The 23,849-nt window shown below is 42.9% G+C and overlaps 1 protein-coding gene across 3 annotated transcripts; it reads right to left on the bottom strand.

Moving 5' to 3' along the window:
* On the bottom strand, positions 1–23,849 carry LOC133500650 (tubulin polymerization-promoting protein). Of its 3 annotated transcripts, none has more exons than XM_061819630.1 (5): positions 23,764–23,849; positions 10,295–10,375; positions 7,627–7,962; positions 1,631–1,784; positions 1–1,544 (listed from the first exon to the last, which is right to left on the bottom strand). In XM_061819630.1, the coding sequence occupies exons 2-5, from the start codon at positions 10,306–10,308 to the stop codon at positions 1,335–1,337; spliced, it is 714 nt and encodes a 237-aa protein (XP_061675614.1). In that variant the 5' UTR covers positions 10,309–10,375; positions 23,764–23,849; the 3' UTR covers positions 1–1,334. The 3 variants fall into 3 exon arrangements, with proteins under 3 accessions (XP_061675614.1, XP_061675612.1, XP_061675613.1); XM_061819628.1 differs by lacking the exon at positions 23,764–23,849 and adding an exon at positions 22,265–22,598; XM_061819629.1 differs by lacking the exon at positions 23,764–23,849 and adding an exon at positions 22,245–22,401.

Genomic DNA, 23,849 nt, shown 5'->3' with positions numbered 1-23,849 from the left:
TTCCTCCTGCAGAATTCACAAATTAGGATTTTATTATAAGGTGAGGGCATTTGCATTGAATTTACTTGGTTGGAGTGAAGCAATATCAAAAAAAATGACAGATACTGTAAAATGAATATGAACAGCAGAGTTTATAGACAATGGACCTTTCCAACCTGTCAATCACACGTACAATAGTAGCCAATCAGATAGCCGCATTAGCTTAACACGCCCCTGTCGCCATGTTGTCCCACAAGCAATGCTGGTGGTCAGTAGCGTGGACTTGGACAAGTTAATATCAAGAAGATGGCCCTCAGATGCGCTTGGGAACGTGCAATTCTAATGAAAAATATCCTGCTAGGTTACACGAGGCCCGGTTGATTCATTTTCCAGAGTCTAAAACACAGTTGACAAAAACTACAATGTTATGACTCGTGTCCTTTCCAAGTAAAAAGTACTCACCCCTGGTTTACGTGCGCAGTACGATCCCACCATTTTATCCTGTTGGATTTCAATATGAAGTTTGTGAGGCGTCAAAACTTTTTTTTTTTTTTTGCATCGATCGCCAACATTTCGCCACAACTCTGACATTGCGTCCCGCTCCGTCCAAAAATCTTAATTCTGTGTACATATCCTTGCATGAAATAGTCAAGACCTCTCCGTAGAACTCTCTTGGACGAGTCTGACCCATTTGGCAAAAAACATACCACAATATCATCAGGAACACGCGTTAGAGAATCGACTTCAAACCTGTTTTGTTCAGTCGCCATTTTGGAAGCTTGAGGGACATGGCAACTGTAGCTAAGGAGGGGCGGAGCTTAATATCGCCAGTCGGTAAGGTCCATTGGCAAGTGAGGATAGTAGACAAGTGACAGACCCCCCCCCCCCAAAAAAAAAGGAAAAACAAAAAAATCTCACATGTGTTTTTCTGTAACACTGCGCCAATTAGAATCTTTTAGGTTTTCAGCAAAGAAAAACAGTGCAATGTTCTAATCTTCAACCCTTGTAACTTTTGTTTTTTCTTGGCTTTCGTTGTTCTTTGTGCTATTTTATGGCCTGATCAAAACAAAAAAGCTTCATCGTTATCATCGTCAACATTGGCAGTAACTCGCTTATTAGACAGGAATGTACCAGCTGGTGAAGTTTTTGTAAAAATAGATGTAAACAGTTTTCCAGTTCTCACACACTTACAAAAAGAGGAACTTTCTCTCAACCACACAAAATAGCTGGGTGGGAAAATATATGACAACCTTTTATGTCTTTTTTTTTAAAATTTTTTTGTTGGGTTTTTTTTTTTTTAGTACTCCTCGTAAAGAAAGCGATCCCAGCTGTCTATCCGCGTTTCTCTCCGCCCCTCACATGGGTTTGGAAACGGGGGGCTTGGTGACCTTCTTTTCGTAGGACCCTCGGTGCTTGTAACCCGAGACGTACCCCGACGTGTCGACCAGGTCCACTCGTCCCGCCTTCCCCTTCCCGCGCCCCGTGTCGTCGAAGCGCTCCTTGTGCGACCCCGTGAACTTGGTGGTGTCCGTCAGTCGGTTCACAGTCGGGGAAGCCACGGCTCTCTGCGGAGGAATTTGCAAGATATTCAATCCCCCCCCCCTCCAAAAAAAAAAGTCAGTCGAGTATTGGGTTTTACGAGAAGTCTTACCGTGACCCCGGAGATCACAGGCGCCTTCCCCTCAATCATCTTGAATACCTCGGCCTCGGCCTCCTCTCCTGTCTTCTCCTTGTACTTCTTCCTGGCGAGCTCTCCCAGCGCAGTCTTGAACTCGTCATACGTGATGGTGCGACAGGATTTCTTCCTGAAAAAGTAAATAATTTCTTACAGGAAAGGACGGGAGACTGGACACAGCAGACACGAGAACATCCGCTCACAGGATCCTCAAGAAAGAGTGAAGGCGAGGTTATGGCCTGACGGCGCGGATGTCGTCTTGGCACTTTTTGCATCTTGCTTCTCAGTATGTTTCTTAGTAATCATATTTTGGTCATGTTTGTTCTCCAGTTTTACTGCTGTCAACCTCTGTACTGAGATACAGCAATTTTTAACAGGTCACCTGATTTCAACTACCATAATTCCCGGCCTACAGAGCGCACCTGGTTATAAGACCCGGTACACAGAAAGAGTTTGACATTAGCGCGGCATCACCTCGTAAACCGCAGCGTTGAAATCATCTCAGTCACGGTATGTATTACTTTTTCCCAGCGGCACAGGTTTCACCTGGTAAAGCATTGGCCTCACAGTTCTGAGGTCCCGGGTTCAATCCCAGACCCGCCTCTGTGGAGTTTGCATGTTCTCACCCGTGCCTGCGTGGGTTTCCTCCGGGCACTCCGGTTTCCTCCCACATTCCAAAAACATGCAACATTAATTGGACCCTCTAAATTGCCCAGAGGTGTGATTGTGAGTGCGACTGTCTCTATGTGCCCTGCGATTGGCTGGCAATTAGTTCAGGGTTTACCCCGCCTCCTGCCCGTTGACAGCTGGGATAGGCTCCAGCACTCCCCGCGACCCTCATGAGGATAAGCAGTGGAGAAAATGGATGGCTTTTTCCGATTTAGACACACGCTGGGTAAGAACAATTGGACTAAAAGAGTTTCTGAACGGTGAGCGGTCCAATGTTTGCACGGGATAGGGACCGAGCCCTGCTGTAAATGGTGAAAACAAAACAAATATATATCCCTTCATCCATTTTCTGAGCCGCTTATCCTCACGAGGACCATAGGATATGATTTACAGCATGTCAAAAAAGTCATATGACTTCCAGTTGGGGCTGTCATAAGATTTTCTTTTTGAACTAGTACCATAATTTCCAGGCTACAGAGCGCACCTGATTATAAGCCTCACCCAGTACATTTGTAAAGGAAATACCATTTGGTACATAAATACGCCACACCCGCGTAAAAGCTGCAAGTGCCCACATATTTGAGATATTTACAAAGACGTTACACAGAAAGAGTTTTAACCCATTCATGGGCATGGTGGGATTTTTTTGCCTTATTTAGATAAAAGTCTCCTAACAGGCCCGCAATCAAGGAAATAACACTTCTTTTTTTTGTTCATGGTTAAGTTATATGATAACTTTACTAATTTATAATCTCTTCCCAAAAACTTAGCGCTGCCCACGAGAGGGTACTCTGGTTTTCTTAGCAGATGGTCGAAAAAAACAAAATCAGATCAAAACACCGAAATATTTTGATATACATAATGCGTGAAAATCATGATGTCCCAAAAATGGGACGCTGCATACGAATTAGTTAAAACCTTAGCTTAGCTTAACGTAGCAACAACGCGATAGCACGAACTGGGCTGGTTAAAAAAAAAAAAAAAAAACAGCCGCGGCAGCTACACAGTAGCACAGCACTAACAGGGGCGGTTAAAAAAAAAAAAAACATACCTAAATCTTGGAGACGCGGCAGTAACACAGGAACAACAGGCTAGTGCAGCACTAACATGGCTGGTTTAAAAAAAAAAAAAATACCGGTAAAACTCATTTCCTCGGCACATATATTCCACCGGTGTCACTCTTACCTTTTTCGCTTGCGGCCGTGGGGAAAAAAAAAAATGCACCAATCAACCGCATCACCATGTAAGATGCAGGGTTGAGAGCGTGTGAAAAAAAGTCGCGGTTTATAGGCCGGAAATTACGGTCGTCTAAACATAATCAGATAACCGAAAGAATCTCTATACAGCTCTTAGCCTGGACTGGGCAGATCTATATAGTACGTGGAGATGGCTACGCTAATTGCATAGTTCTTGTTTTTTTCCCTGAGGAAGGCCGCTCTAACTTGTAATAGATTACTTCATGCAGACTCAAATACGTTGACATTTATAAGGTCAACTTGTAACAATTGGCAATAAGTCAGATCTTGCTCACTCACGCTCCATCTGAGAGCGCTTCACTTCTCGACTTTGGCCTCGTGCCGGTTTCACTTCCACGTAGCAACAAACACAAACATTCATTGCTGTGGAGATAGTTCAACCAAACAACAGCCTTTGAAGGCCCGCCGTCTCCCAGGGTAACCTGCCGTCATAGCAACAAGCCGCAGTAAACAAGGGTGTTAGGGTTTATCGTTTTCTCTCTCTCTCTCTCTCTCTCTCTCTCTCTCTCTTTCTCTCTCCCTCTCTCCCAGTGACCGGTTTTGTTTAGGCGATCCATCAGCTTTGAATATTTGGGCGCTTTGTGCTCGGAATCGTTCCCATGCCGTCTAACGTCAGACGGGAAACTGAACTTCCACTGCTGTTTTTATCTGAGGAAGACAAATCGGCGTCCCCATCAGATTGAGTCATGCTGGCTTAATGGCGTCCTCAAATATCCAAACGGTTAAGCTTTGTAAATAAACTGCAATCCCTGGAGGTCGCAGGGAAGAAGTATAAAGGTCGGACAGGGAACGGAACATTATTTCGCCTCGGAAAACAAGCCGGCCTGTTTAATTTTACATACCTGGACCAACTGCTGGACCACAAACTGTAAGAACAGCAGCGGAAGAATGTGTTTAATCCACAGCTTCCAATAATGTTAGCCGATCCGGAACCACAGGATGGAAAATAAAGTCACCTTAGAACCACGCCAATAATTAATCAGTCTACAGCAGATTTCGAAGACCGTCATAGTTTATGTTGAGGCTCCGAGTTCTCAACACTCCGAACCTCAGGCGTCGCTCAGCCGCTCGGTGTTTAGGCAGAGCTCATTAGTATTTTCTACATGTGCATGCAAAGCGCCTTGACACTGATTAAAAAGAAATGCACAGCCGCCTTCAAAATGCTCAGTCATGCCTGGAGCAAGTCAATACATGAACGCGGGACCTCTCCACTCCAATCTGGACCCTGCCACGCTTACCGTAATTTCCGGCCTACGAGCCGCGACTTTTATCCACACGCTTTCTGCGCTGATGCGTCTAATTTGTGCAATTTTTTCCCAACGGCCGCAAGGGGGCACTCAAGCGGAAAAGGTAAGAGTGAGACCGGTGGAATATATGTGCAGTGGAAGTGACTTTTCGCAACCCTTAGCGCTGCGCTAGCATCAGCGCTGTGCTAGCTTGTTCCTGCTGTGTTACTGGCGTGTCTCAGTGATATTTTTACCAGTAAGTTTTATTTTAAACGGCCATGTTAGCATTAGCACTAGCGTTAGCGCGATGCTAAGTTTTATTTTAAACGGCCATGTTAGCATTAGCGCTAGCGTTAGCGCGATGCTAGCGTTAGCATCGCTCTAGCATTAAACTCTTTTCTGTGTCCCGTTGTTCTTTGTAAATATATCAGGGTTCATTGTGAGCAGTTGCGACTTTTACATAGCTACGGCGTATGTATGTACCAAATGGTATTTACTTTACAAATGTACTGGGTGAGGCTTGTAACCAGCTGCGCTCTCTAGGTAATTACAGTAATACAGACGCTACTGTACTGACCTCGAGGCCGCCTTTTGTCATTACATTGTGGAATTCACAAATGGTCAATTTTGGATGTAATTTTGTTTTTTTTCCCCCCCAAGTACAAATCCCACACTCCCTTATTTGTCAATAATAACTCGCACTATAGTACACACAGTCATCCAATCAGCATGAGAGTTCCCGTTTAATGGTCTTTTTCACCCCTGGAGCACGACAAGATGAGTTACTTCCAAGCACGTTCTCTCTCGTTTCTTTATTCACCTCATTGATCTACGATGTTACTACGGTATGATTATACAGTACATATTTGCAGTCGCAAGTTGCGGTACGTCCAACTATTTAGCACACTTTGCTCGCTTCGTAAATAAAACATTTCCCTCTTTAGTGCAATTGAGGTCATCGTTTATTATTAGAGTCTAGTGCACTTAAATCAAGCGGCAAAGGATGAACCGATCTGGCCTGGGGAGGTACAGGAGGAGCCATGCATTCAGAGCTTTTGTTCTTTTTTTTTTTTTTTTAAATAGCAGCTTGCTTTAGTAGCATGTTCTAAACCCCAGCAAAACATCTTTTTCGTAATGGTTCTAGTTCAAAATCAAACCTTGGATTGGCCCAATTGACAAAAGTTGCTATGTGTTTTGTTCCACTTAAATGTTTTTCCTCCCCACTTTTATGTTCCTCTCACTCCAATGTTTGTGCCACTTGGTTGGACTGCGGGGCATTCGTGAGATTTCAGTGACTAAGTCTTAAGTCATCTCTGCTCGGCCATTAGTAACATCGAAACAGTCCTGTCATGGCGCATCTGTGGTGCACCGCGTTTACACAAGACCATCAGTCCCAGAATCGTGTCTGGATCGGCTTCATCTGATGTGACTTAGACTCGCATACAGTGATGCCTTTAGATGGGTGCGACTTGACTTTTGGGTTTATGAGATATGAGCCATCATTTGGAAGATGTTTAACTTCTGACTTATGAGCATACACATTTGAGATAGTTTTGTATACAGCGAGACTCAAATTTATATCAAGCAGGATGGCAGATGGTGAATAATTCTTTAGTTTGCAAACACCATAGATGGGCGAATAATGATTAGCACCATTCTCACAGTATTATAACCTTTTAAGCAACATATGTAGACAGACAAAGTGGACACCCCGCTATTAACGGGTGACAGGAATCAGACCCGACTGCAAATACCGTAAATTCGTGGATAATTGCTACCCATTACAGTTAGATTAGGGGGGAGCAAACGTTATTTTTAACCCCCAAAATGATTTAAAAACTGAGGCTACACTGCAGATAATAAAAATAAAAAGTAATAATACATAAAAAGAGACCAAAAAAAGAGCGAGAAAAGAGTTGAAAAATTAACAAATAGGTGAATCCGCGTGATTAGCATCACAGTCACAGTGATATAACCCTTTAAGCAACACAAACGGTGGAGCAACACATGTAGACAAAGTGGACCCCCGCTATTAACGGGTCATAGGTATCAGACCCAACTGCGAATACCGGAAATTGGTGGATAATTGATACCCATTACAGTTAGATCAGGAGGGAGCAAATGTATTTTTAACCCCCAAAATGATTTAAAAAGTGGGGCTACACTGCTAATAAAAAATTCAATTAAATCAATTAAAATAAATAAATACATACAAAAAAAAGTGTGAGAAAAGTGTTGCAAAATTAAACAGGTGAATCCCTGTGATTAGCATAACTGTCACAGTGTTATAACCCTTTAAGCAACACAAACTGTGGAGCAACACATGTCGACAGATAAAGTGGACCCCCCGCTATTAACGGGTGACTCAGGCCCAACTGCAAATACCGTAAATTCATGGACAATTGATACACATTATAATTAGATTAGGCGGGAGCAAACCTATTTTTAACCCCCCAAATTATTTAAAAGTGGAGCTACACTGCTAATAATATTTAAAAATAAAATGAAAAAAAATTAAATTAAAAATAAAAATTATACATAAAAAAAGAGAGCGAGAAAATAATTGAAAAATTAACAAATAGGTAAATTCGTGGATGCCAAACCGTGAGTATGTGGGGGTTCCTTTGTCTAACAATAATCGTAGGCAAATATTCATTTTATCCTTGTCGAAAAACGACCAACATTCCAGTTGCACTTAGTACGGCAGTTCTGAAACTCTTTTGAACTTTCTGTTCATTGCAACGGGAAAATATGATTTCATAGAACGAATCAAGCTCGTATCTCAAGGCACCTTTACGGAAGAGGTAGTCTGCTTTCTTACTTGACTTTGGAGAAGACGATGTCGACGTCGGTGAGGGTGATGATCTTGCCGTCTATCACGCCGCAGTCCTTGCAGAGCTTGGACCAGTTCTTCCCGTGCATGTCCTTGCCGGTGGCGCGCGTGTCGCCGTGGATGGCGAAGCGCCGGAACGACTCCTCCAAGGCGGTCAACTCCACCGGGGTGGATGAGCCCACGCCCCCATCACTGGTTCCGTTAGAGTCAGTGGAGAGCCTCTTGGAGGCGCGGTCCCGTGAGTGTTCATTGTGCGGCCGTAGTTGGGCCGAGCTGATGGTGGTATTCTTGGGCGTGTGGACTTTAAAGTCTTCTAATCTGTCTCTGAGAAGAAAAGTCCAATCTTAACTATCAATCTGGTGCAAAAAGATGAGCCAGATGATAAATATCTCTATAATGCAGTGGGTAGAGTTTCCCTTTCTTCGTGCACTTCGAGGGGGTAGACAACATGCTAGAGCGCATTAAAACACATAGAGAACACACAAACTAGAATAAATAGCCTGCGGAAGTGGTCTAAAGCTGTTTTGCAAAACGAGCAGGCAACCTCTTCAGTAAACAAAACAAAAAACAAAGCAAAACATTTTGGGCCAATGTGACAGTTACCGTAATTCCCGGCTTATGAACCGCGACTTTTTTTCCCACACGCTTTCAACCCTGCGGTTTATGCGGTGATGCGGCTAATTTGTGCATTTGTTTCTAACGGCCGCAAGGGGGCACTCGAGCGGAAAAGGTGAGAGTGAGACCGGTGGAATATATGTGCTGAAGAAGTGACTTTTACCGGTCTGGCCCTGTTAGCGCCTGGCTAGCGTGTTACTGCCGTGTCTCAGTGATTTTTTTTTTACCAGCCCTGTTAGCGCGGCGGCGCTGGCATTAGTGTGCGCGGCGCTGCTAGTGTTAGCATGCACGGCGCTAGAGGTTAAACTCTGTGTGTTCCTTCTTCCTCTGTAAATATCTCCTGTTTCAATGTGGGCACTTGCGGCTTTTACACTGCTGCGGCCTATCTATGCACCAAATGGTATTTCCTTTACAAATCTACTGGGTGAGGGATATAAACAGGTGCGCTCTGTGGGCCGGGAATTACGGTAGTTGTTAGTTGCTGCAATCAGGATATGATTCTGGGTTCAAGTGCACTGTGATTGGAGTGATTAACTTGTTATGGTCTCATGGTATTGGACAAATTAAACGTGTATTATTGTGGAAGTAAATATGTGCCACTGGGATTAGAATTTGAAATGTAAAATGATCACATTTTCAATAGTTGTATGTCTGTATAACTTTTCAATGTTAACAATTCAACCGGCTACAATTCATTCGCTGTCTAAAATTCACCGTCTGTGCCACCAGGCAGGGTTACTTCAGGTCAGAACCGAACAGCCAGCCAATCAAGTTACGCCTTCTTAGTATGTGACGTCACGTGACTAAGAAAGCATAACTGCGATTGGTTGGGTGTTCAGAGATGAGTCAGGTGCTTCTTTTGAAGTCTTGGCCAAGGATGTGTAATATAGTAGATGAACTGTGCTATGGACAAATATTTAATACAATAAGTGTGTAAATTAAACAGTGTTAAATTGTTTATTTATTTAAGACTATGATATGTGCTATCAACAGTGTTAATAAAATGTTATGCCATCGTCGAGCATTTATTTGAGTTGGTTGTGGGATTCTGCAGGGACCAGGAGAAGCCTGTCCCAATATATGCTGTAGAATACTGCTGCATCAATACGTGCACAAAGATTATAATTAATGATTGTTGTACAGATTGTTTTTTTGAAAAACAATCCAAGTACAAACAATAAAAGTACAAACCTAGCAAAACAGAAATACAGGTAATTCCTAATAGTTTCAGCATATGATTAGCAGCAAATTGGTGGTGCGCATTGTACATTGGTAGAAGGGTTTTCCTGATTTTTTTTTAGGTCAGCTTTGGAGGTGCGCATTATACTTCAGGACGAGTCATACTTGAGAAATTACGGTATTGAAATTGTGCTCATTTTACATTTCAAATCCCTGTGCGCATTGTAAATTGGTAGAAGGGTTTTCCTGATTTTTTTTTAGGTCAACTTTGGGGGTGCGCATTATACTTCAGGACGCATTGTAGTCGAGAAATTACAGTATTGAAAATGTGTTCACTTTACATTTCAAATTCAAATCCCTGTGCGCGTTGTACATTGGTAGAAGGGTTTTCCAGATTTTTTTTTTTTAGGTCAACTTTGGGGGTGCGCATTATACTCAAGAAATTAAGGTATATTCATAATGTGCTTACTTTACATTTCAAATTCAAATCCCTGTGCGCGTTGTACATTGGTAGAAGGGTTTTCCTGATTTTTTTTTTTTTTTTTTAGGTCAACTTTGGCGGTGAGCATTATACTCGAGAAATTACGGGATTCAAAATGTGCTCACTACATTTCAAATTCAAATCCCTGTGCGCGTTGTACATTGGTAGAAGGGTTTTCCTGATTCTTTATGGTCAACTTTGGAGGTGCGCATTATACTTGAGAAACTACGGTATTGAAAATGTGCTCACTTTACATTTCAAATTCAAATCCTGTTTTCTGTGGAATTTCAAATCCTGGTGGCACATATTTACTTCCATATATTGTGAGCATAGACGGAAATTATTGCTGATGTACGACAGTAAGTAGCTCCTCAAACTTACTTGTGGTCTGCCATGCTTGTGCAGGAATTAGCTTCCTTCTGTGCAGTGCGCGGATGAGCTGACTTGTGTTTTTTCTTTGTGCTGTGGAAAAGATGAGAATGGAGGTGGATACCGTGAGATGACGTGCCCGCACGGGAATACAAGACAGGAAGACGGCAACGGTATGTCGATTTTGTTGTAGTTACAGTATTAATGTTTGGATGAATAAAACATCTATAAAGCCAAACATCCATTTATCAATCAGAAACATTTTCAGTGCTAGTGTTTGCTCTCCAGTAAAGAGTAAAAGCACGTGATTCGTTGCAGTCTTGTGTGTACTAGTGAGATGGTACAACCAAAAAATATTATGCACCCAAAGTGGACTGTGACTAAAGTGGACACATATTGGGTTGTGATATTTCTTTAATAAGTGATGGAAGGTGGGGGGGAACATGTCGAAAGTAATCTTATGAAGCTGATGACATCGTTGACCATGCAAAACTACCAGCGGTTGTTTGAACAGTGAAGTGTACATGCCAGTATTCACGATTTATTAATCCAGATACCATAAAAATAAGCACCCCTATTGGCTGTGACAAGAGTATTGTTATTGAAACAATCCTTACGAAATGATGAAAACATTTCTATCATCCGTCCATTTTTGATACCAACTACTGCGCGTGTGCGCAATTGTGCACAAAAAAAAAATAATCCAATGCAAATTGAAAGTATAACAACTATTCAGTTTGTGGCGTTTTGCAATGTGATTCAATGAGTGAGGGATGGATGGCTGGTTGTTACATCCAATGGCACAATTCACATACGTACTGTAAAAAAAATGAAAAGAAGAAGCCACTGGTTTCTTTTAGGCAGCACACGGAACTTTGTCCAACAACCAATGCTGCTCCACTACACTCTGTTTCCTACTTTACCTTCCATTTCCCCGCCGCGCTCTTAAAGACGTACACTCATAATTACAAATGTTACAGTAGTTACGCAGCCCATCAATGTGTTTTATAATGACAGCATCCACCACCGATGGTTTAGTTAGCAACACAGTCTGGGCAACGTAGAGCAAAGACGAGCTAGACATGCTGCTTATGTTTACTTTCCTTATTAACGGAAAAAGTTAAAAAAAAACAAATGCAGTTGTTTTAAGATGCAAATGATGTGAATAATCCAAGAAAAAGTGGATAAACTGGATGAGATTTTCCTCTTTTTTGAGTGGGAAAGGTCTGGTCTGAAGCCAAAGTCGAAAGTGCAGGATGAGATGGTGTGTAATGTTAAAATTCCACCTTGGCACAGCCTGATCAAGGATGAAAGCACACACAATACAGTGCACAAAAGGCTAATTCTGTATTCTATAAAACTGTTTGGGAACATCATCAACCCCCCCTAATCCCTGCTATCATCGGTAAATTGCGAGAGGCTGGCTGCTGTAAAAGTAGATCTTGGGGTAAAAAAAAAAAAGTCTGGACACCCCTGGTGTATCTTAATTAGGAAAAATACAATATTTTTAAGCACTAAAAAAATATATAAGGCTAGTCTAAGACTGTTCAAAAATGCAATGTTGAAAATATTAAAACCACTGTGCATTCACACAATACACACAAATAGTGAAGAACTAATTCCACGGCATTAACTCCAAATATTTACAATAATACAGTGCACAAAAGGGTAATTTCTGTATTGTATAAAACGGGTTGGGAACATCATCAACCCCGCTGTCATTGGTAGCTCGTGAGAGGCTGGCTGCTTGGAAAGTAGATCTTGGGGTAAAAAAGTCTGGCCACCCCTGTTGTATTTTAATTAGTAAAAATACAATATTTTTCAAGGACTAAAAAAAATAAGGCTAGTCTAAATCTGTTCAAAAATGCAATGTTGAAAATATTAAAACCACTGTGCATTCACACAATATACACAAATAGTGAACTAATTCCACGGCATTAATTACAAATATTTACTGAAAGAGCGGCATGACATCGCCTCACACTTGTAAAATTGTTTAAAACCAGTAAAAAGTAGAAAGCAGGGAAAAAAAATGAAAATAAAAATACTGTACCTAAAAATCAAACACAGTAAAACGCCATCGGTCCCAAACTCAGTCCATCGGTCTTGTACGCTCACCTTTGAGCTGTTCCCATAATTAACGCAGCATCCTTATAAGAAAGTGTGCAGCTAGGAGCAGATGCAGAACCAAATGCTGAGTCCAACAAACTGACGCGCCTCCTTGAAGCCAGAACCTCTTCAATTCACGTGACTCATGAAGCCCTCCCGCCCACCCCACAGGACACCACGTCAAGTTTCAGTCTCTCCGTCAAGGCAGCCTGTGGACGGTCCACGCTTACAAGAACGGAACCTTGCAGGGACATTAACCGCTACAAAAGCTACCAGTGACGCAGCATAAAAGAAGATATTATAAAATGTCTGAATAGTGTGGCTGTCGTAGATTCAAACACTGTGAAGCCTTTGTCCGCGCGACCCTCGCACATTTATTCATACACGCGTGGCGACATCGTCGACTCTCACTATTGACGCGAGGGAATTTGTCATCGAGGACTCGGGCCGGCACCGGCGCTGCGTTTACATAAAAATCACATTCCTTTATATTTATTCCAACTACCTTAAAATAACCTTTAATCATCATTTCATTTTCAGGGTTGGAATTTGTGCTTTTGTTCAGGTTAACGGTATATTTACTTTTGGGGTGACTTGATATGAACAACTTTCCGCACTGATGCGTTTTGGGTTTGACTTTCTAAAGAATGCGTAAACAATTTAGCCTTGTTGTTAAAAAAAAAAAAAAAAAAAGTTTGTTTTCGTTTCCAGGGTAACTTTTAAAGAATCCTATTAAACGAATGCTGAAATTAATCTATTAAAGTCGCTTTTCCATTTTGATTTGTGTGTGTGTGTGTGTGTGTGTGTGTCAAATTTGGTCCCAGCATCACAAAAATGGGAAAAAAATAATAAATAAAATGAACTTTAAAACTATTTTGTAGCTGCTTTTAAACTCAAGAAGAATGAATCAACCTTTTTGTGCTGACATTTATTGTAGCCTAGAGTTATTAATTATCCATCCTTTTTCTTTTTACACTTATCCTCACGAGGGTCACAGGGAGTGCTCTGGAGCCTATCCCAGCTGTCAACGGGCAGGAGGCGGGGTTACACCCTGAACTGGTTGCCAGCCAATCGCAGGGCAAATACAGACGAACAACCATTCGCACTCACAATCACACCTACGGGCAATTTAGAGTGTCCAATTAATGTTGGGTGTTTTTCGGGATGTGGGAGGTAAACCGGAGTGCCCGGAGGAAACCCACGCAGGCGGGTTGAGAACGTGCAAACGCCACACAGGCAGGTCCGGGATTGAACCCGGGACCTCAGAACTGTGAGGCCAACGCTTTACCAGCCGCTCCACCGTGCAGCCCTATTAATTCTTCTTTTTATATAGTTGTAATTTTTCACACAACTGATGTAAAAAGCAACCCACATCTTAGACCACAGGTGTCAAAATTGAGGCCCGGGGGCCAGTTGCAGCCCGCCACATGATTTCAAATCATGTGTATCAACTTCCATGATTATTATTCAAATCTGTGCCGATTTTCAAACTGTCATATCATAAATGATAACGTTGAGATATTGCTAGCATTTTTGTGTTACGAACATCAACAGTTGGAAATCCCATTTCCCCTTGATTGCTGATTCCAAAATGACTTTAAATATGTAAATATGATGGATCAATTAAAGATTCTCATAGTTTCACTCATAATGGCCCTCCGACAGAAACCGTAACTACGACGTGGCCCGCGATAAAAACTGAGTTCATGACTGCATCCCCACTCGAAGCATGCAGCGTTGAACACTTTTGAGAGGCAATCAATCGCGACGAAATCCCAGCGGAACAAAGCAGTCGTTTCTCCATTCTCCTCCAATTGATAGTCTGTAGTCTCAAGTGTCCGAGTCAAGACGACAACAGGCCTCCTCACGAGCGGTACGGGGAAATTGTAAAAACCTTACATGTTGCTTTATCGTGAAATATCATTGCGTTGTTGTTGTTGTTTTTTTCCTCCCCTTCTCGGTTAGGATGAGGCCAGCCCCCCCCCCCCCCCCCAGAGAGAAAACCGTGAGCGTACGACAGCATGCTTACATCCACTCGCCTTCTGGCAACATGCTGCACACACAAAACACACGAGTGCACCGACCAGAAGAAGCTGACCCGTTTTTTTTTTTTTACTGCGTCTATTCAGGGCGACAACCCGCCGTCACGGCTGGAAACATTCTATTCATTCTTAGGAAAGGAGATCAACCATTAGACAAGTGCAAGGTGTCAACTTGCCCCCCACAACCCCAAAAAATAAAAAAAATGCTTGTTTGGCAGCCGATGTGACACATGAAATGATGACGTTGTTGACAAGAGGAAAGGAGGAGGAGGAGGAGGAGGAGTGTTTAGGCTACACGACATCATGTCAACCCCATCTGTGTTCTGTCTCGATCCCTGCCAGGAAGAGTTTCTAGATTCGGGACCGTTCAATCTTAATAAAGTAGGACATCATACTTTACAGTCAAACCCCGCCTTCACACAATCCACTAGTGGATATCATATTTGTTCTCCCCCCCCCCCCCCATTTTGTAATGGAAATAAGAACAGTAACAAGAGATAACACGACAACATGCGTGGTGATGCTTGAGTTAGTGTCACAAAAACGAGCCGAAGAAGAAGGAAAATGCTGTCGAGTTCATTCTTTGATGCTGAACTGAGCTGTCAGGAGATTTCAGCACTATAGAATCACGTGACTAGATACATATCGTAATTTCCGGGACTTTTTTCACACGCTTTCCACCCTGCGGTTTATGCGGTGATGCGGGTAATTTGACCTTTTTTTTTTTTTTTTTTTCTAACGGCCGCAAGGGGGCACTCGAGCGAAAAACGTAATAGTGAGACCGAGGAAGGGACTTTTTTTTTTTTTTAGTTCTGCGCTAGCGTGTTACTGCTGTGTCTCAGGTATTTTTACCGGTATGTATATATATATATATATATATATATATATATATAAACCAGCTCTGTTAGCACGGCGTTAGCACGTTAGCGTTAGTGGGTGAACACTAGCGTTAGCCTTAGCATGGCGGCGCCAGCGTTAGCCTTAGTGCGTCAGCGCTAGCGTTAAACTCTCTGCGTACCGTCTTTGTAAATATCTCGTGTTTCAATGTGGGCACTTGCAGCTTTTACACAACTGTGTATGTACCAAATGGTATTTCCTTTACAAATGTACTCGGTGAGGCTTGTAATCAGGTGCGCTCCGTAGGCCAGGAATTGCGGTAATTTCCCTCCAAATTTTGTTTTAATTTATGTACCATGAAGGATGTTTTTTCTTTTTTTTTTTTTTTTAAATTTGAAATGTATGCCAAGGATTTTCTGGAGCTTTTTTTTTTGAGAAGAACTGGAGTAATCAAAAATTAGATCGTTAGTATATTGCGTTACAAAACCAGATAGCAGTGCAGATTTTTTAAATTGCTGCGTTTAACTTTGTCTTAATTTTGTTAAGTGCCTAATAGACGCACCTGAGTTCACTACTCAGGTATTCAAATAACTTGTAATTTATGATGATGGTGATTTATAATTTAGTGCTGATCCAAACTAGGAAAGTTTGACCGTGGCGTCATTCCTCACAGTTCTAAGGTTGGTGTTCAAATCATGGTTCCGGACTTTCTATGTTGCATTTGTATATTTGTTGTTTTTTTTTTTTTTACTGAAGAAAAGAAATTGGATATAGATATAAATGTGTTTATGGATTGGCAACCAGCCCAGGGTCTACACCGTTTCTTGCCCTATTAAGGAATAAGCATTCTAAAAAAATTGTTTGATGCCTTGGCGAGGATCTAATGCCAACATATATATTATTTAAGATGACGTCAATAATACTTCAAGAGTGTACCAACAAATGACACTGGAATCAGGACATACTTGGTTTTAGTCATTGTTTCCCCCCCCCCCGACTCCCCCTAAAAAGAAACTGAATGACATCACCGCGGTGCAACACAGACCCCGTGGTCACCGCCGCCATACCCAGTCCATCAGTCTTCACCTCACTACGACTGCTCTGTGAATCACACGAGTTGGCGGGCGCTGAGCTCGAGAGTAACAAGATGCTTAGTGCCTGACAATCGAGACTGTGCTAAGAAAGCATGACGCCAAAGACGGCAAGGAGGGACTGGGGGGGGAGTACCGATTCTTAGGCTACACTGTCTTCTGCCGTAATGAGAGAAGAACTCATACTTTCATCCCGTCTGGGTTACAACGGAACTTGTACAGACTAAGGTTTCAACCAATTTTGGGGAGATCAAAGTACACCTCTAAAAGTACCCAGCAAATCGGACACTTGAGACCAGTGGGTTTGCTGTGCCACTGCAGGTGGGTTCCAGTTATGGGAGTTGATAACCCTGAGACCAGATATGGAACTTCAAGCAATTCTTAGGCTTCAGTATCTTCTGTCGTAATGAAAGAATACTTTCATCCCATCTGGGTTACAACGGAACTTGTACAGACCAAGGTTTCAACCAATTTTGGGGAGATCAAAGTACACTTCTCAAAGTACCCGGAAAATCTGACACTTGAGACCAGTGGGTTTGCTATACCACAGCAGATGGGTACCAGTTTTGGGAGATGATAACCCTTAGACCAGAAATGGAATTTCTAGCAATTCTTAGGCTCCAGTGTCTTCTGCCATAATGAGAGAAGAACTAATACTTTCATCCTGTCTGGGTTACAAAGGAACTTGTACAGACTAAGTTTTCAACCAGTTTTGGGGAGGTCAGAGTATACCTCTCAACTTACCCAGCAAAGCAGACGCTTCAGACCAGTGGGTTTGCTATGGCACCCCAGATGGGTACCAGTTTTGGGAGATAAGAACCGTTAGACCAGAAATGGAACTTCTCGCAATTCTTAGGCTTCAGTGTCTTCTGTCATAATGAGAGTAGAACCAGAAATGGAACTTGTGATACTGGAATGCAGCAAACTGGTCACTGTCCTTGCCGCTCCTTACAATTTTGCTAAATCATCAATCATGATGAAAGAACAAGAATGCAGACTGGAAATTCAGCTGCTGATTCTGTATGCGAAGAAGCTCACCTCCCAGGTTTACGGATTAATCCGCCCTCTACCTGTTCATTCTTCAGTCGTCCTCAACACTGGGGGGTGACTACACCTTTCACTTCACATCACGAATTACGGATGGATGTTGAACTCAAGAGCATTGTTTTGATATTTTACTATGGACAGTGATTCGAAGATTTTTTAACCGGCAGCATAGTGGAGTTCCATTAATCACTTTTGCGTCACAGTCACGAAGTTCTGTCTCGAATCTTATGAGTTCTTCCCACAGTGGAAAAACTTACCTGAAGACTAAATTTATCTACACCATGTATGCTATACATCTGACTGGCGACCAGTCCAATTTGTACCGCGCCTCCTGCCCTAAATCTGTTGGGATGAGGTCCAGTTCACCAGTCTCTGCGACTGTTCTAAATCCAAGCAAAGTGGATTGTGTTTAACCTCAGAGGTTCCACTACAGTAACCTCTTCATGAACCCTTGGTGAAGAATGAGACTTGCTGACTTGATTGTGACCCACTTTTTTTTTTATTCCAGTGTATAATCATGAATTTTCACGGTGAAGCAAAGTGATTGTGACATCAGCCAAAAGGCTCTTAGGGTAGCTTGGTCAAATCTGGGCCAATGACTCTTGTTCCTCCCATGCATGTGTAATTCAACCTATGGGGAGAACACGTCACCATATTGCCCTAGTGGCAAACTAGTGTTTCTGTAACAGATATTAAGTACACTAATCCGTCCATCCATTTTCTCTAGCACTTGTCCTCATCCGTGTTGCGAGGTACACCCTTGACTGGTCGCCAGCCAAATCCAGGACGGACATATGGTCTCCTCCAAAAGTACTAGAACGAAAACGTCGGTTCCTTTTCGTTGTGAACTGAAGAAACTGAAGCTATATATGAGAAAAAAATATTGGGGATTTCAGATTTTACATCATGGTGTTTTCAACTCCGAACGGAACACCTTGTTCTTTTCAAGTGAGCAAAAGTATTTGAACAACACGATGAACGTGAGGCGGCACGGTGGATCAGCTAGAAATCGTTGACCTCCAGTTCTGAGGTCCTGGGTTCAATCCTGGACCCGCCTGTGTGGAGTTAGCATGTTCTGCACGTGCCTGCCTAGTTTTTCTCCGGCCATTCCGGTTTCCTCCCACATCCTCAAAACATGCAACATTAATTGGACACTCTAAATTGCCCCTAGGTGTGATTGTGAGTGCGGCTGTTTCTCTCGATGTGCCCTGCGATTGGATGGCAATCAGTTCAGGGTGTACCCCGCCTCCTGCCCGTTGACAGCTGAGCTAGGCTCCAGCACTCCCCGCGACCCTTGTGAGGATAAGTGGCTAAGAAACTGGATGGATTAACGTGAAGTTAGCATAATTCTTAGTTCCAATAATCACATCAAGCCTGCGAACCGTCGACTTCACCAGACTGTTGCCTCTTTCAGTAGGTCAAATGCATGCTCTATTAGGTTAAGGTCTGGTGATTGACTTGGCAAGTCTAAGACCTTCAGCATTTTGCGACCTAATGACTTCACCAGACTGTTGCATTCTTCATTTGAAATGCTTTTCCTGGTCTTGACTGCAGCCTCTTTCAGTTCTCGCTTATTTCAGGGACGGCGGGGGGGCTGGGGGTTTCTCCCTTCAGTAGGTCAAATGCATCCTCTATTAGGTTAAGGTCTGGTGATTGACTTGGTAAGTCTAAGACCTTCCACTGAAGTCCTTTCTTCTGTTGGGGGTGTGTTGTGGGTCAAGGTCTTGCTGCACGATAAAGCATCTCCCACTTAGTGAGTTTTTCTGAAAATTGCCAGACAAGATGCTTTTGTAGACTTCCAAAAATTCCTTCTGGTGCTCCCGTCACGAGTTAAATCATCAATAAAGACGAGTGAGCCCGTTCCAGAAGCAGCCATGCAAGCCTAAGCCGCGGCATTACCTCCACAGATGAGCTTATGCGTTTTGGATCAGAAGCAGATCTTTCCTTACTCCATACCTTTTCATCACTTCTGTAGAGGTTAATCTTGGTCTCATCAGTACAGAAAACTCTGGTGGCTCATCTCCGTACTTCTTTGCAGAATCCAGTCTGGTCTTCCGAATCTTTTTGCTGATGAGTGGTTTAAATTTTGTAGTATGGTGTGTATATTTCTTCTCTTTAAGTCTTTGAACCGCAGCTTGTGATACCTTAACCCCTGCCCTGTAGAGCTTGACAGTGATGTCACGGGCTACTGTCTTGGGGTTGTTTCTTCACAGCTCTCAGAATGTTTCTGTCATCAACTGCTGTTGATACTCTTGGCCAAGCTGTTCCTCAGTACACCAGTCGTTACTTTCCTTAGCAGGACGTTCCAAATTGTTGTATTAGCTATGCCCGATGTTTGTCCAGGAGCTGGGATCGATTTTTCCCTCTTCTCCTGGCTTCAAAATGCTTTGCGTTTCTCCCATAGACAACTCTCGGGTCTTCACGCTTGCTTAACAGTAACTGCAGTTTTCACAGGTGAAACCCAAATCCCAAAACAAGAACTGTTGAATGTTTAAACAATCTAAAAGGCAACACCGGAGCAATGAGAAACACCCATTAGTGACATGTTCCACTTAAAAAGTGGGCGGGTTCAAACAGAAGGTGCTCCATCCATCTACCTGGACTTATGAACTTTTTGCCCGCATTTATTTTTTAATCTGGAAGCCAAATTTCTTCACTATACAACAAAAACTAAGGAATTGACCTTGCTGTACCAGTACCTTTAGAGGGTGTCAAACTCTTTATTGTCATGGCCCACATTGTACTTGCGGTTTCCCCTCAAAAGGGCCGCTATAGCTGTGAAACGATAAAAATCTTTAACCGCCTCATCATACACATGAAATTTATGAACTGGTTTTGTAATCAGAAATCAAGGGTAATGGCTTTTTCCAACTATTGTTGTTTGGTAACACAAAAACGCTTGTAATTACTCAACGTTATCATTGATGATAGGACAATTTGAAACTTTGGTACAGATTCAAACAAACAAAAAAAAAAAAAATCCTGAAAGTTGAAACACGTGATTTTCATCCACGGACCACAGAAAATCATGCGGCGAGCCGGATCTGGCCCACGAGCCTCGAGTTTGACACCTGTGTTTTAGAGGGTACCGGAGACAAAACAGCTTTTCACTCTCACGTTCACACCTACGAGCAGTTTAGCGCAGGAGTGTCAAACTCGTTTTCATCGCGGGCGCCATTTTAATTATAGTTAACCTCAGGGTTGCCAGTTATGACAGTGAAAACAAATATTTAATTACTCGGCATGTAAGGATATGCCAACATGCGTGGTCTGGTATGAGTAACTTGGTTTTAAGTACATAGTTCACATCAGGTACAGTGAGGAAATAATGCGCAAAGCAAACTGATTTTGTGTAAACAGGGATAGACTACGTGACATTTAAAATGATCTTACTTTTCTGACGTTCGCTTTTAGCAACATTCTTTTCAGGCAATAAAGGATAAAAGACAAATGCCGCCATAAGCGTTTGAACAATGTGAATTATTAGGCTTCAAAGGCACTCACAATGACATTTGTTGTTTACTTTTGGCTCCACATGAAGAGCCTTGGATATTTGAACAGTGCTATACATTTTTAATTTTCACAAAACCAGGCTAGCCGCCGCACTGCACTGTGTTTGTTTGAGCGCGTGGCTTGAGTGCGAAGCCGTTCAATTTCTTATAACTATATTATGCTCTATGTGGGAATCCTAATGATCGCCTCATCATAATTCAATCATAACCGTCTCTGCACCTGGTGGTTATTTGTATTTAATGGCAAGATTTGAACAGAAACAGAACAAAAATATAAGTGTGACAAGCTTTGGGGGGATCCATAAAATGATGCGCTGGGCCGGATTTGCCCAGGAGTCCTTTAGTTCAGGGCTGTTATGACATACAAATATTAATAATATTAATAATAGTCTCATCGTATCTACATCCATTTATGATCTACTTTTTGTAATCAGAAATCAAGGGTTAATGTGTGTTTTTCCAACACAAAAACGTTTGTAATATCTCAATTTTATCCTTTATGATGCATGACAATTTGAAATTTTTGCACGAATTTTTAAAATTATTGAAATTGGCACTCTAGATTTGGCTTTGTGGGCCACATAAAAATCACATGGCGGGCCGCATCTGGCCCCCAGGCCTTGAGTTTGACACCTGGCAAGTCTTCTCTGTTCAGTTTTTTTTTGCTACATCGGAGGAAGCCAAAGAAAAAGCATGGCGAGAACGTGCACACTACAAACAGGAAGGACCAAGATTTGAACCCAGAACCTCAGAACTGTGAGGCAAATGTGCAAACTTGCCTAACAGATGCGTCGTCATATTTAACGCTCATTCGATGCATGCTTGCTTATTTTGCAATCCTGAGCATCAGGAAGCGGATTAATGAGGACATACATCTTGTTTGCGTGCATAATTATGTAACTGGCCTACACTGAAGCGCGGCCGTTAAGCTCTGCGGCCATAGGCCAGCCGAGGTGTCAGTCACTTGCAACCACCAATCAGCGCGCTCGCAGAGGTGCACTTGGAAGATAAACACAGGCGAAGACGCTCGTGTTGTTGACGTTCCACAGAAATGGCTGCGGCTGCAGCTGTTGCCCGAGACAAGTGTTACATAAAGTCGCAGATGCCGCACGCGCGCGATCGCGGTACTCGTCTATTCGTAAAACACTGAAATAATTTCACAAGCGCTTGAAATCCGGGCGTCATAGAAGAGGAAGCGTTGACGCAAAGGAATGCAAAGCGCATCTTCGACAATCGGAATGCATACGTAAAAGGACGCAGCCAATGCATGCTTTTAATATTGCTCACGGATTTTCTAATTTGGAAGAAAAAAAAAATCGTTCACCTGGTGACGTAATCGCCTACCTCCTTGTCAGTTCAAAATCATGGTAAAGAAGCGCCTCGGTGCGTCTCTCCTCTCTGCTGTCGCTCCAGTCTAGCGATGACGGCTCGGTATCGGATCTCCCCCCCCCACGGGATGCTGGAGAGAGAGCAGCCCGCTGATTGGCTGCCCTGCCCCCGCGACTTGCTCCTCTCCTCCCGCTTGACGGCGGCGGTGCGCGTAAGCGTTGACGAACGAGTACAAAGCCACCAAAGCATCGTTGCGTGTGTTTGTCCGTCGCGGCGCAGTGATTGGCCGCCTCATTCATAAACATTTATGGATATCCCTTGATTCAGTCAGAGCAGCTTTGGTCATCTCGGTCTACGCGGAGACACCGTTTTGCTATTTAAAGACCCTTGTGGAAGATGTGGCACACAGGCTGCCCCCCCCCACCCCCCCTTGAACCCGATTCCCCTTCAAGACTGTTACACAACCAGTGCGAGCCTAATAACTGAACTCGGATGGACATTATGTAACCTTGCCGCCCTCAAAACATAAAGCAAAGCAAAATGTATTTGCATAGCGCCTTTCATACACGATGTAACTCAATGTGCTTTACATGATCAAAGGCATTTTACATGCTTTACGTGACTAAAGGCAAACAAAGAAAACATTTAAAACGGGGAAAAAAAGCAAATGTGACAAAATATTAAAAAAAAAACAATTAAAACAGCATACAGTGCAAGTAATATGATCAAAAAGTGGATATATTCTAAAAAGCATGAGAAAAAAATAAGTTTTCAACCTGGATTAAAAAACGTTCCCACTTGGGGCTGACCTCACCTCTGTTGGCAACTTCTTCCATTTGTGTGCAGCTTGTGGCGACCCCTAATGGGACAAGCCGAAAGGAAAGCAAGAAGATAATAGCTAAATGCTGCTTCGCCAGCTTTGCTTTGGACTCTGCGCTCCACTATTTGACCCGAGCCAGTCGATCTCAGAGCTCCACTGGGTTTGTGTTCCGGAAGAATTTCTTTCATGTGTTCAGGACCTAAATCATTTTGAGATTTATAGACCAGTAGCAGAACTTTAAAATCCATTCTAAAGCTGACTGGAAGCCAGTCCAAGGATTTTTGGATTGCAGTTATAACCTCTGACTGCTTTGTTTTGGTCAGAACGTGAGCTGCAGCTGTTTAATACTCTTCTTTTTTGGGGGGAGTCCAGTCAGAAGACCATTACTATAGTCAAGTCTACTTGAGATGAAAGCATGGGTGAGCACCGAGGTTTCGGACTTGGTCTTTGGTTTTTAAAAGACAGAGAGTCCAGGGGTTTACTAACAGCAATTCTCTTTTCTTTATTGCCAAAAAGAACTGTCTCAGTTGAAGAATATTTTGGCTCATCCCGTCATAACCAGAACTCCAGTGTGGACCCAAATGCACGACTCGGTATGCAGGAAGGCAGTTAAAAGATGGTCTTTATTCGTTCCAAGTTCGTAAGCCGGAAGGTCAGTCAGAGAGAGCAGCAGTATCAAGGACGTTAAGCTTACTGGGTTGGTCAGGGGACAGGCAGAGGTCAGCACGCCGGGATTCGGGATCAGAAGCAAGGACGCGCTGGAACGAGGCATAGATGGCG

The sequence above is a fragment of the Syngnathoides biaculeatus genome, chromosome 5, assembly GCF_019802595.1.
Source record: "Syngnathoides biaculeatus isolate LvHL_M chromosome 5, ASM1980259v1, whole genome shotgun sequence".
Classification (NCBI taxonomy): domain Eukaryota; kingdom Metazoa; phylum Chordata; class Actinopteri; order Syngnathiformes; family Syngnathidae; genus Syngnathoides; species Syngnathoides biaculeatus.
This window is presented reverse-complemented; position numbering and strand designations above follow the sequence as displayed.